Source organism: Scyliorhinus canicula, chromosome 19, assembly GCF_902713615.1.
Source record: "Scyliorhinus canicula chromosome 19, sScyCan1.1, whole genome shotgun sequence".
Taxonomy (NCBI): domain Eukaryota; kingdom Metazoa; phylum Chordata; class Chondrichthyes; order Carcharhiniformes; family Scyliorhinidae; genus Scyliorhinus; species Scyliorhinus canicula.
The window spans coordinates 41,161,115-41,178,913 of NC_052164.1; the positions used below are offsets into that span (position 1 = coordinate 41,161,115).

Consider the following 17,799-nt stretch of genomic DNA (forward strand, 5'->3'; position numbering starts at 1 on the left):
TGGTGTTGATTTATTGTCTCATCCGCCTTGGATGCTGGTGTGCTTGCTCGTTCTGGAGCAGACGTGTGTTTATGCGATTCGTCGTCATCCCATGACATGTTTGTAGTCTTGTCATCGTTTTGCCATGCGCTGTGGCATTGTCCGTCATGTGCCAAGTAGTGCCATTGTGTACAAGTCGTTGTTTCATTGCTGTTGTTTCTGTCGTTCTTGTTTTTGTTGTTTTCGTTGCCGTACTTGTCGCTGTTTTTGTCGTTTCCGTCTTTGGTGTTGGCACTGTCGTTGTTCCTGACTTTGTTGTTCTCGTTGCCGGTCTTGGTGCTGTTTTTGTCGTTTCTGTCTTTGGTGTTGTCGCTATCTTTGTTCCTGACTTTGTTGCGTTTGTTGCCATTCTTGTTGTTTCTGTCCCTGTCGTTGTCGCTATCTTTGTGCCTGACGTTGTTGTTTGTCTTGTTGCGCTTCATGTTGCTTTTATTCTTGCTGTTGTCGTTCTCGTTTCTGCTGTGTTTCTTGCTATTGTTGTTTGTCTTGTCGCGCTTCATGTTGCTTTTCTTCTTGCTGTTGTCGTTCTCGTTTCTGCTGTGCTTCTTGCTATTGTTGTTGGTCTTGTCGCGCTTCATGTTGTTTTTGTTCTTGCTGTGTTTCTTTTGACTTTTGTTTTTCTTGTTATACTCTATGAGTGTCCCGAGTGGATAATTTGAGTCATTGAGCATTCCGTCTCGCGAGTGGTGCGAATGATCTGATGTTGCATCGGTGCAGGTGACATCAATCAGTTGTGGAGAATTGGATTCCGCATCTTTGCTTTCTTGGTGCTCGTCTTCTCGCGAGTGGTGCGAATGATCTGATGTTGCATCGGTGCAGGTGACATCAATCAGTTGTGGAGAATTGGATTCCGCATCTTTGCTTTCTTGGTGCTCGTCTTCCGGAGTCAAAGTCTTCTTGATTACATTTGACGCGGTGTCTGTGGACTCTCGGCGCTCCTCTTCTGGAGTCCAAATCTGCATGATTTCAGTTGACGTGGTTTCTCTAGACTCTTGGTGCTCCGCTTCTGGAGTTAAAATCTTCATGATTTCTATTGATGTTATCTCACTGGACTCCAGGTGCTCCTCTTCTGGAGTCAAAATTTGCATGGTTTCTTTTTGTTTGATGTCTCTGGACTCCAGGTGCTCCTCTTCTGGAGTCAGAATCTGCATGGTTTCTTTCGGCATTGTCTCTGTGGACTCCAGGTGCTCCTCTTCTGGAGTCAAAATCTGCATGTTTTCTTTCGGCATCGTCTCTCTGGACTGTTGGGTGGCCCGATTCTGTGCTTCTGTACAGACAAGCTGAGAACTGTCAGTCTCACTGTGATCCTGTACGTCGAGTGCGAGCACCTTGTCACTGTTTTCGCTCTGTGCTTCGGTACAGACAAGCTGAGAACTGTCAGTCTCACTGTGATCCTGTACGTCGAGTGCGAGCACCTTGTCACTGTTTTCGCTCTGTGCTTCGGTACAGACAAGCTGAGAACTGTCAGTCTCACTGTGATCCTGTACGTTGAGTGTGATCACCTTGTCACTGTCTTCGCATGCAGTGGGCAGCGGTGCATTGTCTTCTTCTTGTTCCTGTGAGCGTGTTGGACTTTCATAGTCCGCTCTTTCTTCTTGTTCCTGTGAGCGTGTTGGACTTTCATAGTCTGCTCTTTCTTCTTGTTCCTGTGAGCGTGTTGGACTTTCATAGTCTGCTTTTTCTTCTTGTTCCTGTGAGCGTGTTGGACTTTCATAGTCCGCTCTTTCTTCTTGTTCCTGTGAGCTTGGTAGACTTTCATAGTCTGCTTGCGGTTGCTCAGGTACAGCGGGTTTACCTTCATGGTCTTGTTCATGCTTGGTGTCCGCCCGGGAGTGTTTGCTTGCATCCCTGTTGGCGTCTTTCATCACTCGCACTGTGGAGCCTGTCATCGCTCGCTCCGTGGAGTCTTCCTGTGCTCTCTCTAGTGGTCGCTCAGTTGTGTTGCATCTGGTTAACTTGTGATCACCACAAGTACTATTCACACTTTGAGGCAATGATGACCATATTTATCATCTGGGGTGTTTGGCAGGGTTCTGGTGGGCACACAAGTGACTGCTAAAGGCTGATCTGCACCCAAAAGGTTCTGCTGTAAACAGGTGAGGATTCCGCAGATTGAGCTTTGTGCGAGCTGCTGGCTTGGGATTTCCTCGCCTTGCCCGTTCCCTCAGCCTCTGATATATGCGTTGGCTTTCGAAGGAGGCGGCAGCCTGTTTTACTTCTGCACCTGGTCAGGCTTTTCCCGGAACTCAAAGTCGGCATCAAAATTCCGAAGTGAAGCCTTCAGAGTGTTCTTATAGCATTTCCTTTGACCACCGGAAGAGCGCACCCCAGACTCAAGCTCTCCATAGGGCAATCGCTTTGCCAAATGAGTGTCAGGCATTCTGGCTATGACCAGCCCAACGCAGTCATGACTGTCCCAATGTGGTGTGGATGCTTGGCATGCCAGCTTGGGTGTGGAACCTCCGTGCCTGGTATTTTGTCCTGTCACCTGACCTTCAGAAGCTTCCGAAGGCGGCTCAAATGAAATCAGTTGAGCTTCGTAACATGTCCGAGTCTTAAATTTGTAAAGCCGAGAGGGCAGCATATTGCATAGTCTTTAAGCTTGGGAGGCAGCTTTACTCCTCTTCAGCCTGAGACTGATGTTGAAAGATGGCTCAAGGGCTACACTTGCTTTGGAAAATTCTTGCATGTATCTCATTGTGAACATATAAAGATGAAGAGAGTGTGCTGATGAGGGAGGGATAAGAGAACTAATCCACTGTGAACGGGTTTAACTAATGGACCTTGGGTCTGAGATGGAGTTTTCCTGGAGCAGGCTGGTACATCACTTCAGTTTTCTCCGTGCTGATGGTAAAGCCAAAGTAATCAGGTGCATTCATTGGCAAACAGGATATGGTGAGATATATCCTTGGAGACCTTGCCCGATGTGTGTCAGATTGAGCAGTTTCCTGTCCATGCATTGTCTGATTTCAACGCCAGGATCACCATCTTGGAAGGGATCTAGGACATAGATCTTGATGCTTAGCTTTGAAATGATAAGACCTTGGTCAGTCCAGCAGCCAGCATTGCACGTGGCTTTCATTACACACATACCCTGCCTGCCCCTCTGCCTGCTGGTGACATAGTCAATTAGCTGCAAAAGCAGAGAACGTGGGTGCTTCCAGACATCTTGTTGTGATTGGGGAGTTGGAAAACTGTGTGAGTGATTGAGAGCTCATGCTCAGTACACATCTTCAGCAGGAGGCGACTTTTGCTGCTACAACTGTCAATCCCATTTTGTCCAATAACCCCTTCCCACGCCTGTATTGAAATCGCTAAAAAAGATTCACTTGTCTGACCTTGGCACAGTAGCAATCAAGGAGTGGAGTTCAGCAATAAAATTTAGCCTTGGCTTCATCAGGGTTGGTCATGGTAGGGACATACACACTGATGGCAGGTTCTTGCTGTGCCATCAAGCAATCATTCATACCCATGACAAGGCAAGCCAACTTACTGACGAGATGGTTCAAGCTTATGCCAGCTTCACAGCGCTGTTCTTTTCCACACCAGAAGAATATATAACTTGCACCAATTTCCTTTAACTGACCCTCCTCAGGAAGACAAACCTAACTGAGGCCGGCAATTTGGACATTGCACCCAGTCAGCTGCATGCTGACAAGAGTTCTTAGAATAGAGTCATAGAATCCCTACAGTGCAGAAGAAGGCCATTTGGCCCATCGAGTCTGTACCGGTCCTTGGACAGAGCACCCTATTTTAGCCCACGTCTTCACCCTATCCCTGCAATCCGGAACCCTACCGAACCTTTTGGACACCAAGGGTCAATTTAACATGGCCAATCCACCTAACATCTTTGGACTGTGGGAGGAAACTAGAGCACCTGGATGAAACCCACGCAGACACGGGGAGAAAGTGCAAACTTCACACAGACACTCACTAGAGGCCGGAATTGAACCAAGGTCCCTGGAGCTCTGGGGCAGCCATGCTAACCACTGTGCCACTGTGCTTCTTCTCAGGTCTGTTGGTCGTGGCATCGTCCATGAGGATGCGCATGTTCCATGTATCCATGACCAGTGTCACCTTTATTTTCTTTTTGGAGATTGATTTACCACCATGTTGATGGGATCCCTGGTAGTTGAAGCAATGTTTAGGGCACCTGTTCTACCCTCTTCCTCATACTAGGGAGGCGAGCAGTGTGGTCCTGAAAAGGGACTGTTCAGTCACGCAATCACTTGAGTTCCACTTCTGCTTCTTTCTAATGAAACATGACCCTGTAACCTGACCTGCCCATGTGTAGGTTCAAGCCTCCGGCTCCCATTGAATCCAAACCTGCTGCTACATTACTCACCCATCACCTCAAGGATTTGTGACAATTGATGGTGGATAACAGATGATAGAAAGGTGATGAACGTGGCTTGCGGGTGAATTGGATGACAGTGAGGGAGAATTGGGCATCATCAGCCTCACTCTCTCATCCTGGCATATCTTGGTCCAGTGTCAAGATGAGTTTAGACAGCTGCAGATAGAACCAGATGCAGTGTGACCAGGACTTCTCCTGTGCTTGTTGAGCTCTACACAATCCACAATCCGACTTCAAGACCATTGGAGCTTAGATTGGTTTCATTCGTCCAGTCTGCCAGAATCAGTCTTCCGACATCGGGGAGATAAATCCCTGAGACGCTGAGGGTAGGAAACCTGAAGGCCACTCTCTCTGGTTTGACTGACTTATCGAAGCAGATCATAGTGGTGTGGCTGCTGTCACATGCTTACATCTACTTGGAACCACAGTAGAGAACTGGGTGAAGGTGAGGGCCAATACAGAGTGAGCCACTGCATACAGCCCAGCGAACCTGTCTGTGAGAGGTCCTGACTCTCATAGGGAGAGGAGGGGTTGAAATCAAGGGCAGGAATGTGGCTTTCAGCGTACCCCCCCCCCCCCCCCTTCTCATGCCGGGTTCCTCGATCAAGTACTGAGTGTCTTTGAATGAGGGGCCCTACCCTCACCCACCCCCTCCCCAGGCTTCCTGAATGACTCCCCTATCCATCGCGAGATGTGGCCCTTATGTGGGCATTAATTGTTGAGTTTAAGGACCTCGATGAGCATCCGATCAGGAAGGCCGTCCACGATCCTGCCTACCCTGGAGTTCATCAGGCAGAATCGGGCATGAGATGGGCGCCCCACCCACCTCATTAAAATCCTCATCACCTCCGTTGGTGGGGGGGCAGCTTAAATTCCACCAACATTTCAGATTTGTTCGGTTCTGATGAAAGCTCTTCGACCTAAAAAGTTAACTGCTTTTATCTCTCCACAAATGTTGCCAGACCTGCTGAGTATTTGTGGTGATATGATCTGCATACTTGTCTGCCATTGGGCCAGAACGTCGGCTTACCATTGGCCCTGGTCGGTCATGTGCCTCTCGACCGATTGGCCGAGAGGCTGAGTTAACCACGCCTCTATTAACGAGGTATAAATGGTCAGACGACTGACGACCGTCCCTTTCCATTGTAGACGATCGCAGAGCTGTGTTCTAGTCAATTAAAGCCAGACTTTGGTAAATCACTCGCCTCGCGTACTATTGATGGTACATCAATATTCACAGCTTTTTTACATAGAAATACATCAAATTTACAGTGCAGAAGGAGGCCATTTGGGCCATCAAGTCTGCTCCGGCCCTTGGAAAGAGCACCATACTTAAGTCCCGCACCTCAATCCTATCCCCGTAACCCAGTAACCCCACCTTTTTTGGGACACTAAGGGCAATTTTGCATGGCCACTCCACCTAACCTGCACATCTTTGGACTGTGGGAAGAAACCGGAGCAACCAGAGGAAACCCACGCAGGCACGGGAGAACACGCAGACTTCACACAGAAAGTGACCCAAGCCGGGAATCAAACCTGGGACCCTGGCACTGTGAAGCAGCTGTGTGAACCACTGTGCTACCGTGCTTGGGAAGGATGCTCTTTCCAACAGTCGGTTCAGACTTGATGGGCCAAATGGCCTCCTTTCTGTTTGTATGCCAGATTAAGACTATCTGCAGTATTTTACTTGTTTTGAGACTGGGCCTGTTTCGAGAGCCAACCTGCCGTGATAAAAAGCTGCAGCGATAAACTCTCTATTACTGTATGACCCACAGATTGTTTCTTGGTAAACTTGGTGATAGGAGACAAGTGCTCAATTTGGCAGATTATGGGAAATAAAAAGGCTTGGACAACAATTCCTTTGGTTTGATACTCGAGTTGCAATTATTTTCCTTTGGAGGAGGAGGGCGGTAGTGCAATACAAAAACAAAGTGACTAGTGCTTTTCCTAACGTAAAGAGTCTCGGAAACTATTATTTCAATTTGACAGGCAGCTTTCCGAACGCCATTGCTTCCTTACCGATCTTTAATGTGATTGGCTGTCGTCCTGGCAACCTCCTTTCCGCTGGCTTGAACTTTGCAGCCATGCCATAGGTAGATCCGAGCTTGTTGAGTGTTCACTAGGACAAGAGAGCCTCTGGAGCGCAGACTCCTGCACTCACACGCCACCTCCAGGAGACTCCCCTCAACTGCAACCTCGCCCTGCACAATATATAATCGCCAAAGTCCTGCTGAAGACAGATAGCAGAATGACTTAGAATTTTGGCAGAAGGGGTAGAGAAAGGCAATAGATACTTAATGGCAAAGTTGGAACGAGTGTGTGCTGACGAGGGACATAGGACACAGATGCATACAACTTTGAAGATTACAGTCTTATTGTGAGTAGTTCCATAGAGTATCCATGGAATCCCTACAGTGCAGAAAGAGACCTTTCAGCTCATAGAGTCTGTACCGAGCCTCCAAAGGAACGCCCAACCCAATCCCAGTCGCCTGCCCCACCTCACCCACATAACCCCAACTAACCTGCTCATCCTTGGACACTAAGGGCCAATTTAGCATGGTCAACCCTCCTAACCTGCACAGCTTTGGACTGTGAGAGGGAATCAGAGCACCCGGAGGAAACCCAGCTGACACATCCAAAGATGTGCAGGTTAGGTGGATTGGCCATTCTAAATTGCCCTTCAAAGTGTCCAAAAAAGTTGGGTGGGGTGACTGGGTTACGGGATAGGATGGAAGTGTGGGCTTGAGTAGGGTGCACTTTCCAAGGGCCGGTGCAGACTCAATGGGTCGAATGGCCTCCTTCTGGACTGTAAATTCTGTGATTCTATGATATGACACAGGGATAATGTGCAAACTCCACACAGGGAGTCACCAAAGGTCAAAATTGAACCTGGCTCCCTGGCGCTGTGAGGCAGCATTGCTAACCACTGTGCCACCATTCCACCTAAAGCTTCCAAAACATAGGGATCATGGGCTTCATAAAGAGAGGCACTGAGTACAAAAACTGGAAGGCTATACTGAACCTTCATAAAGTTGTGGTCAGGCCAGAGCTAGAGTATTACGCCCAGTTATGGTCATCACATTTTAGCAAGGATCTGAAGGTCCTCGAGAGGTTTTAGAAGGGTTAACTCTGTTGCTTCGCAGCGCAGGATTGATTCCTGGCTTGGGTCACTGTCTGTGCGGAGTCTGAACGTTCTCCCCGTGTCTGCGTGGGTTTCCTCCGGGTGCTCTGGTTTCCTCCCACAAATCCTGAAAGACGTGCTTGTGGACATTCTGAATTCTCCCTCAGTGTCCCGAACAGGTGCTGGAGTAGGGGACTTTCACAGTAACTTCATTGCAGTGTTACCGTAAGCCTACTTGTGACAGTAATAAAGATTATTATTATTGTCACTTTTTACCAGAGTGTTTCCAGGTATGAGGGATTTTAGCCACAAAGTTTGGTTGGAAAAGTTAGAGTTGTTCTCCTTGGATCAAGGGAGGTTGAGCGGAGACTGGATAAAGGTCCATAACATTATGACAGGTTTAGATCGGGTAGGCCAAGAAAGGTTGTTCTCACTGGCTGATGGTAGGAGGACTAGATGGGACTCAGATTTATGGTCTTGGGTGATTGAGTTTTTAACAATTCTTTCACAAGATGTGCTGTCCTGGCTAGGCCAGCACATTTAATGTTCATCCTTAATTTCTCTTCAAAAGGTGAGCTGCATTTTTGAATGAATGTAGTAATGCATGGGGATGTGAGGACAACTATCTTAACACAGCAAGTGGCAATGACCTGGAACTCACTGCGTATGTTGCTGGTGGAAACAGGGATGATCAATGATTTCAAAAGGAAATTGGATGGACACTGGAGCTCCCCTCCAGTTACAGGGGTTTGTGAATAGAGCAGGTGAATGAGACTGACTGAATGAATCGATAGAGAACAGGAATAGACTCAATGTGGTGAATAGTTGAATGCTACACGACACTAAGAATCTCACTTGTATAGTGATTGAAAGTAAAGTCGCCATAGTCCCAGATGACCAGAGGCTGCATTTTCTCTTTGAGGAGGAGAGCTGACTGCTGGTGATTTAACCGGAGGATCATTCCACTTCTCGCAAGGTGCAAGGTTGAGAAGGCAGGGCCTTCATGAGTAAACTCAGCCATTACAGGAATTGAACCCGCACTGTTGGCCACACCTAGCATCACAAACTACCTGTCCAGCCACCTGAGCTAAATCGAATGTAAAGCAATGTGCAACATTTCTGAGGCCACAAAAAGGACTAGAGAAATGCAATTTTTTTTCTGTCCTCAACAGACTCCACAATCAATAAATTATTTTTTGAAGCATCGTCAACCAATTTCAAAGGTTCCAGAAGCAGCATTGAGATAAATGAGCAGAAGGTCTGTTCTGGTCACATTGGCTGGATTGGCGGCACGGTGGCACAATGGTCTGCACTGCTGCCTCACAACGCCAGCTACTCAGGTCCAATACTGGCCTTGGGTGACTATCAATGTGGAGTTTGCACGTTCTCCCTGTGGCTGTGGGTTTCCTCCGGGTGCTCTGGTTTCCTCCAGCAGTCCAAAGATGTGCAGGTCAGGTGGATTGGCCATGCTAAATTTCCCCTTAATGTCGAGGAATATGTAGGTTAGATTATGGGGATAAGGCAAGGTAGTGGACTTGGGTAGAGTGCTCTTTCGGAGAGTCGCTACAGACTCGATGGTCTGAATGGCCCCCTTCTGCACTATAGGATTCTATGAGTCTCGATTCGCTGGCCAAGACACTTAAAAGCTCTTTGTACTTGCTCAGTGCAATACCATGCAATTTTTACATCCATCTAAACAGTTAGATGGGGCCAACATCAATATCCCTAATGCTGCACACAAGCATCGGCCTACATTACTCATCCTAGGGCAGTGTTTGAACACACTAGCACCAGGCTCCGAGTCAGGAGCAAAGCAATTAAACCAGGCTGGTAACTTTCAACCAAGATACTTCTTTGCTAAACTAGCTAGCATTATCGGCAGCAGCTCAGAATTTCCCAAGAAAACTTCCTGCAAGCGAGTTTTTGATGTTTTTACTGGAGACAGCATTGGTCATGTTCTACAGAAGGGATTATAGCGGACAAAATTGGGATTATATAAAGTGTATCAGAGAGAATGAGTATTAATGTGAGAGGGAAGGAAACATTAATCACATGGGAGGAGGTAGGGTTGACTTTGTACACAGGTTTGACAAGGTGCTAGTGAATCAGTTACCCAGTACACCATTGAAAAAGGGAACATCACCCCAATATAGTGAGAGGAATAGATTTCCAGCCTGATGGTACTTATACGTCCTGGGAGAATGGGAGTTCCTTCCCTTAAACAACCATCATAGACTGTAGTTTTTGCACAACCGTCTACACACAAAAAATGGACTCAAACTCTCTTTGCTTCTTTAAAAAAAATGTTCATAATCCAAACCTTGTGAGCTTCTGATGTTATTCCTCCTGCCACTGTGGATAGTCATTCCTCCTTGGAACAGCTGGAGAAAGCAAGGGGGCTCCTTTCCCTGTGATACCAGCACCTAGGTAACAGCACACACATTTAACCCTTGGCCAACAAATCAGCAGCATTGTTTCAGCAAACCCATATTATGCAGATTGATTTTTAATAAAATACCAAGCAGGAAAACATTTTTTTCTATTATCAGGATGCTTTTGTTGCAGCATTATAATAATCTTTATTAGTGTCACAAGTAGGTTTACTTTAAACGCTGCAATGATGTTACTGTGAAAATCCCCTAGTTGCCACACTCCGGTGCCTGTTTGGGTACACTGAGGGAGAATTCAGAATGTCCAATTCACATCTTTCAGGACTTGTGGGAGGAAGCCGGAGCATCCGGAGGAAACCCATGCAGACACGGGGAGAAAGTGCTGAGTCCGCACAGACAGTGACCCGAGCTGGAAATCAAACCCGGGACCCTGGCACTGTGAATAAATAGTGCTAACCACTGTGTTACCTTGCCGCCAATTATACATTATATTTCTCATATACAGTACATTGTCCAGTGCAGTGATTCTCAAACTATCTGATGTGGCGGATCGGCAGTTTTTTTTTCAATGTGCCAGGGACCGGCAGTCTCCCGTGGCGTTGATTATCACTACTGTCTCTTTCTTTTCTGGAAACACTCCACGTACCGGCAGACGATGGCTCGCGTACCGGCACCGGTACGCGTACCACACTTTGAGTAGCACTGGTCTAGTGTACACAATGCAGAATGACAGAAGGTGAACAAGGCCGAGTGAATTTGGGGAATATCTAGACATGCTACTGTACTTATCTGTGACTGGTACCTTTCAGATGATGCACGAGAAGCTATAAATTGACATATTTCGGAGCAATAATGTACCAGGACACCCAGATCCCTCTGCACCGCAAGAGTTTTGCAATCACTCTCTCCATTCAGATAATAGGATGCTTTTCTATTCTTCCTGCCAAAGTGGGCAATTCACATACACCCACATTATATCTATCGGCCAAATTTTTGCCCACTCGCTTAACTTATCCTGGTCCCTTTTGCAGGCTCCTTGGGTGGGATTCTCCGGTCGCTGACGCCGAAATCACGTTCGGCGATTGGCTGGAGAATACCCGATTCCGACCAATCGGGGACGGAGCCGCTTTCATGATGCTCCGCCCCTTCCAAAAGCAGCGTGCTCCACGTATCGACGGCCTCTGGACATTGCCTGAGGCCCGCCTCCTTTTGCTCTGCCCCCGACGGCTGAGTTCCCGACGACATGGGTCGCGTGTGGTCTCATCCCTCGGGAACTCGGTGTGGCGGCTGCGGACTCAGTCCAGCACCGCCACAGTCGGGGGAGGGCCGACCCGTGGGCCGGGTCCGCAAGCGGCCTCCACCTTGTAGCACGGCGCAGCCGCCACAGGCTGCCGCCATGCGCATGTGCGGTCATGGACCCAGCAACTCTCCAGGGCATATCGGCAGCTAGAGCTGGCTGCTCTATACTGCCGTCCTGCTAGCCCCCAGCAAAATGGGGAATCAGTGACAGTTTTTCGCCATTTTTTCTGGCATAAAACGCCACCGTTCTCACGCTAGCGTGGGGCATAGCTCCAGAATCAGAGAATCCAGCCTCTTATGTCCTTTCCACAACTTTACCTTTCCACCTATCTTCGTGTCATCAGCAAATTTAACTACTATACAGTTGGTCTCCTCATCCAAGTCATTGATATAGATTGGAAAGAATTGATGCCCCAGCACCGATCACTCTGGCACTCCACTTGTCACATCCTGCCAACCTGAAAATGACCCCGTTTCCTGTTACCTACCCAATACGCTATCAATTCATGCTGATATGTTACCCTGAACACCATACCGACCTGTTTACCGAGGGGATCCTCGAGTACTCACACCCTCAACCCCAACTGATGCACTGTCTGCCTGTGGTCAGAAAAGGTCTGGGAAGACAATGATCAGAAGGTGTTCCAGACAGGAAACTGACTGTAGCCTGCCCCATTGATGGGAGGACATTGATGTCAACATTTAAGAGGATGGTGCTTGCTGTATGCAATAGTTTTGGCCCACCTGACATGACCCTGCACTTTGACATTCATCAACCAGCTAATGCTCAAACAACAGGAAGCCCAGTGCTATGGAGGTTGAGAGTGACATTAACGTCTTTTATTCCTAACGAGGAGAGCTCAGACCCTCAGTCTTAAGAAACAAGGAACCTTCATTTATAGTGTATGATGCCTTTCACTGCCATTGGGCGTCCCAAAGCACCTGATGGTCAATGAAGAATTTTAAAGTGTAGTCACTGTTGTAATCTGGGAAATGCAGCAGCCAATTTGTTTACAGCATGATCCCACATAAGCACACCGAGATAATGACCAGATGCCGTGTTTCTTAATTGATGTCAGTTGAGAGACGGACACCAGGGAAAACTTTCTCTCCTGTTTTCATTTTACTCATCTCCTGCCCTCTTCTACCCTGGGCCTCCAGCCTCATCTCCACGTGGTCTATCCCCACCTTAATTGGGTCCAGCGGCTTTTCCAGGTCCTCCAGATTTTCCTTTTGTTGCTGGGTGAACTTCCCATTCAGGAAGCCCACCAGCTGCTCCGTTGGCCACTGAGCCGACAGGGCCACTCCCTGCCCCTCCGCCATCTCTACCTGTGTCGCAGGCACCAAACCAGCTTTTGCTCACTGTTCCCCTCTTTTGCGACTGCTTCTGGTCCTAGACTCCATGCACCCGTGGGTCACTCTCTCCGACCAACACCCTTGCACCTTTTTCCCTCCACACATCCAGCCATTAGCCAGGGAAAAGGGCCAAAAGCACCGCCATGAGCGGGAGCCATCAAATGTGCGGCCACTCACACCATGGCTGCCACTGGAAGTCTCCAGTGTAGTCCACGTTTAACAAATTAATTAACAGATGTGATAGGTAAAGAATATCTCTGGATATTAGTCATTTGGGTAGACAGGAGGCACTCAACAACATTCCATATAGGAGACTTAACAAAATGGAGAGTGCAAGGAATTTTAGGCAACCTATTGGCTAAGATAGGAAATTAATTAGGAGGCAGAAGGCACAGAGAAGGATAATGGATTTGTATTCAAATTGTGAAGGCGTGCCTAATAAGACCATAAGACATAAGAGCAGAATTAGACCATGAGGCCCATCGACTCTGCTCTGCCATTCAATCATGGCTGATATTTTTCTCATCCCCATTCTCCTGCCTTCTCCCCATAAACCCTGATCCCCTTATTAATCAAGAACCTATCTATGTCTGTCTTAAAGACACACAGTGATTTGGCCTTCACAGCCTTCTGCGGCAAAAAATTCAACAGATTCACCACCCTCTGGCTGAAGAAATTCCTCCTCATCTCTGTTTTAAAGGATCATCTCTCTAGTCTGAGATGGTGTCCTCTGCTTCCAGTTTTCCCGACAAGTGGAAACATCCTCTCCACATCTATTCTATCCAGGCCTCGCAGTATCCTGTAAGTTTCAGTAAGATCCCCCCTCATCCTTCTAAACTCCAACAAATATAGACCCAGAGTCCTCAACAGTTCCTCATATGACCAAGCTCTTCATTCTAGGGATCATTCTTGTTCAACTTCTCTGGACCCTTTCCAAGGTCAGCACATCCTTCCTTAGATATTGGCCCAAAACTGCTCACAATACTCCAAATGAGGTCTGGCCAGAGCCTTATACAGCCTCAGAAATACATCCTTGGTCTTGTATTCTAGCTCTCGAGACATGAATGCTGACATTGCATTTGCCTTCCTAACTGCTGACTGAACCTGCAGGTTAACCTTAAGAGAATCGAGACCAAGGACTCCCATGTACCTTTGTGCTTGTGATTTCCTTAACATTTCCACACTTAGAAAATAGTCTATGCCTCCATTCCTCCTTCCAAAGTGCATAAATCACACTTTTCCACAATGTATTCCATCTGCTGCTTCTTTGCCCACACTCCTAGCCTATCCAAATCCCCCTCTGCAGATCTTTGTATCATCTGCAGATTTAGCAACAGGGCCTTCAGTTCCTTCTTCCAGATCATTGATGTATATTGTGAAAAGTTGTGGTCCCAGCACAGACCCGAGGCACACGGCTGCCATCCAGAAATGGTGTCCCCAAGTGTCTGTACCAAGGCCTGAGCTTTTCACCATCTATAGATATGACTTGAATAAAGTAATAGAGAGCCGCCCAGCTAAGTTTGCCGATGGCGCTTGGTTTGGTGGCACAGAAAACTTGCTCCGTTTGTCTGACTGTCCTTCTTGCCTCCCTTAAATCAATTTGATATTTGAAAGCCAGAAAAATAAAATTGATTTCTTAAAGCGCGATTATAAAAATAGTTGGCCAAGGATAGGAAACAGCAGGCAATAACCTGTGGATAGTTACTGAGCCTCCTCCAGTTCTAAACAGGACTGTTTCACCATTAAACTTACACCATTTGCCTTGTCCTTTCATTGCTGACAATCCATTTCCTCTGGTCGACACTCCAGTGAAAGGAGATATAATCTCAAAATCAGAACTAGGCTATTGAGTAGTGAAATCAGGAAGCAATGTTTCCAGACCCAAGGTAGTGAAAGTCTCTCCTCGAAGTCTCTCCACCTTACCTATCTCAGTTTTCACGCAGCAAACGCAGTAGAAAAACCGAGAGCAAAATATTTCTTATGACCCTCAAACACTGTGGTTAATTGGGCCAATTGAAAGTTTCAAGATTAGGACTGATAGATTTGTGTGAGGTAAGGGATATGGAACAGACACAAGCAAATAGGGTTGAAGCTCAGCTCAGCAGATTCAATACTATAGCAAGATAGATTTGAGGGGCTGAATGGCCTATAATTGTCCAGTTTGATTTTGCATGGTGCAGTGCCACAGCAATAATCTGATTCGATATGGTGACTGCAATTCTGTAATCACCACCCCATCCTGCCCCTGCACCCCCAATCCTCACACACAACATTGCTACCTGCGCCTCTCTGTCCTTGCCCAGTTCCACTGTGGTCAGTGCAGATGTTCCTTTGCCGCTGATACTTGACAGGCGGCCCTGCCAGAAGAAATACGCCGATCGCTCCTTCCCAGGACCAGCGCTGCTCAGTTGATCCGGCCTCTGTCGCTTTGCCACTGCAAGAGAACACAGGGAGACCCAACCTCAGGCACATTCACTGAAACTTAGTTTCTTTATTTAACATCGGTCAGTACCCAGTCTGACTGTCGTCTGTCATATCGAATCAGATCCTGGTCTCAGGTACATCAGGATCTTTATTTACAGAAGCGATTTTAAATGCACTTCCTCACAAGGTTCCGGCACAAGGCAGGAGAGCTGCACTGACGGTCACTTGGCAAAGTCCCTGCCGTCTGGAAGTGAGTCTTACAATTCTGACCCCAGGTCTAAACTGAGTGAGTTGAGCTGAATCAGTGCTAAAGAAAGACTTGCACTTATTTAGTATCTTTCCTGACTTTTTGTAACTTTTGTAACTAGGAGACGAGCAATTCATATTTATGTAACAACAGCGTTACCTCTATTTCCCTTTAGCTGTGTGTCACATTGTTTCTTGCACAACGCAGTCCCTTTAATATGCCTGTGCAGCTGCATGTGTCTGCACCTTGAAAGGATCACTGCTTGTGAGCAGCCTGTTGTGACAATATGTATACTGTAAGAATAATGAAGGGTGAACAATTTACTGTAACTGCATCCAACCACTAGATGGCGATCAAGCGCATACACGTGGATCATGTGATTCTATTGATTTGGGGAGAAGGTTGTTCGGCGAGGTAGAGAATAGTCATGTTATCAGGAGATCTGTAATTAGACTCATAGATTTAGTGAATCTGTAATCTTTTACATCTTAGCAAGCAAGTCAAATCTATTTAGTTGTAGTGTGAATTAATTAGCTTTGTTCAAAACATCACACCTGTTTGTTCCCTGCATAACGCATTCCTTGTTGCTGCAGGGCTATGCACCCATGCAGCTTAGAAGGAAATGCTACACCCAGGATCTCAAGGACAACAACGGCCAGATAATCTCCTTCAGTAAAGTTGGTTCAGGGATAACTATTGATCAGGGCCCCAGTGAGAACATGCCTACTCTTCATTGAAATAACTTCACCCTCATCCACTGGAGTTGGAAGATGGGTCCACAATTTAACAGCCTACCCAGTGTGCAGTGCAGTTCCAATCCAGAATACATGCCAAGGCTTGGAGATCTTCTGAATCAGAGGCAAGAGTCCTGGGCGGGGGAGGAGGAAAATCAGCCAAGCTTCCCACCCCTGTTCAAAAATATGTGTGTGTTTGCACATCAGAGTTCAGTCTCAGCTGTTTGCCTTATATTGTTGACACTCGTTGATTCACAGATGAAGAACAGTAGGGTACCCATATTCTGCCAAGTAAATAGTGAACAGTAATGCAGTAAACCTGCTGTCTACATGTGCAGAACTACTTTATATGTTGGTGGAGTAGAGATGTGGAGACAAAGTGCTGTTCCACTGTCTTTGGATTCGCATTGGGGGGGGGGGGGGGGGGGGGGGGGGGGGGGGGTCCTTGGTTCCTTTAAGGGACCAGCAGCCATAGATTCAGAAAACAAATCTGGTGCAAGAGCTATTCTCCCTAAAATAAAACATTTCAATGGAATACTTCCTGGATAAGAGTCAGGCTAGAATTTTACGAAGCCCCCAAAGGGTCCAAGGTGAGTGGGAGCGTAAAACTGCATGAGCATGATTCCTTCTGGGATTCCTCCTGCCCAGATCCAGGCACAACATTATGGTAGGGCGGACTGGGCCTCGGACGGGAAGTTTGCCCATGCCCATTAATGGCCATTTAAGGGCCTTTTCCAGCCCAGCCACATTTTCCGGTTGGCCAGGGCCAGTTGGATCAGGGTGCCAAATAGAAAAGTGAAATTTCTCAATCTTGGGCAGAAAGGGGGGAGGGAGGTGCCTTCATCTGAACACCCCTTCCAATTTTGGGCACCCTCCCATCACGTACCTTGGAGCTCTGGCCCTCCCTCCCGCAATGCCAGCCTACTCTCCAGCACTGAGATAGCTCTCCTCCTGACCTTCCAGGGCATCTCCTACCCTGTCGCTCCCAGGACCCCTCGTACTTACCTGAAGGGCGGTCCCATGGCTTAGGCTCAGACATAGTGCTGCAGTACCTCTTCTGGCCAGTGCAACACTTGGCCAACAGCTCTCCAAGGCAGGACGTCTGTCCATGCCTGCTGTCATTTGAATGTAAAATGATAGTGGGCCTGTGGGAGTCGGCAGAGGCGCATCCTAAAAATTCAGGCTTCAGTGTTGTTCCTGTGGTCAGAAATCAACTGAGCATTAATTGAGTGGAAACTCTTCCTCTCTATGAAGTCAGGTGATGTTGCTGTGAAGAGCCTTGCTGCCCATGCGGGTAACTAATTGGGCCTGCTGTACAGCTCAGAGGATGTAGCCATGTGTTTCCTTGTACATTAGCCTCTTTTGGGACACATGTAGCATTAGATCTCAGAGACTGATCAGATTTATAGAATTTGCCTCCTTTATACTGATCCAAGACACTCCTTAAAATTATTAGAATCAAATACATTGCTGTGGGTCTGGAGTCACGTGGGTCTGGAGGCCAGACTGGATAAGGACGGCAGATTTCCTTCCCCAAAGGACATCATGAACCTGTTAGGTTTTTACATCAATCAGGTTGTTACATGGTCATCATTACTGTTACTAGTGTTGCATAGTATTGCATGTGTTTGCATGCCATTGTAATGTGAAGGTGTTTGGCAGAGCAAGGGTTAACATGGGTTGAGAGAACAGCACCACCCATGGTATGATGACTAGAGTCACATGGTAAGAAATTGGTAGAACATGAGAGAAAGAACCAGCTTTCATAGAGTAGCATCATGGATGACAGCATCAACTGGGATCTGTACAGAGTTAAAGATTAACAATAAATG

The 17,799-nt window shown here is 47.3% G+C and overlaps 1 protein-coding gene across 9 annotated transcripts in view; it reads right to left on the reverse strand.

The window, feature by feature from the left end:
• The window catches only part of LOC119954123 (supervillin-like), a 169,458-nt gene that overhangs the window by 11,953 nt on the left and 139,706 nt on the right, over nt 1-17,799 (reverse strand). For 8 of the 9 annotated variants that reach the window (XM_038779041.1, XM_038779043.1, XM_038779040.1 and 5 more), the window contains 3 exons: nt 14,842-14,996; nt 9,838-9,940; nt 6,416-6,626 (listed from right to left, as the gene is read on the reverse strand). In XM_038779041.1, coding sequence (XP_038634969.1) covers nt 6,416-6,626; nt 9,838-9,940; nt 14,842-14,996 — 469 coding nt within the window. The remainder of the gene's footprint in view (nt 1-6,415; nt 6,627-9,837; nt 9,941-14,841; nt 14,997-17,799) is intronic. The other variant, XM_038779036.1, reaches the window with a different exon arrangement.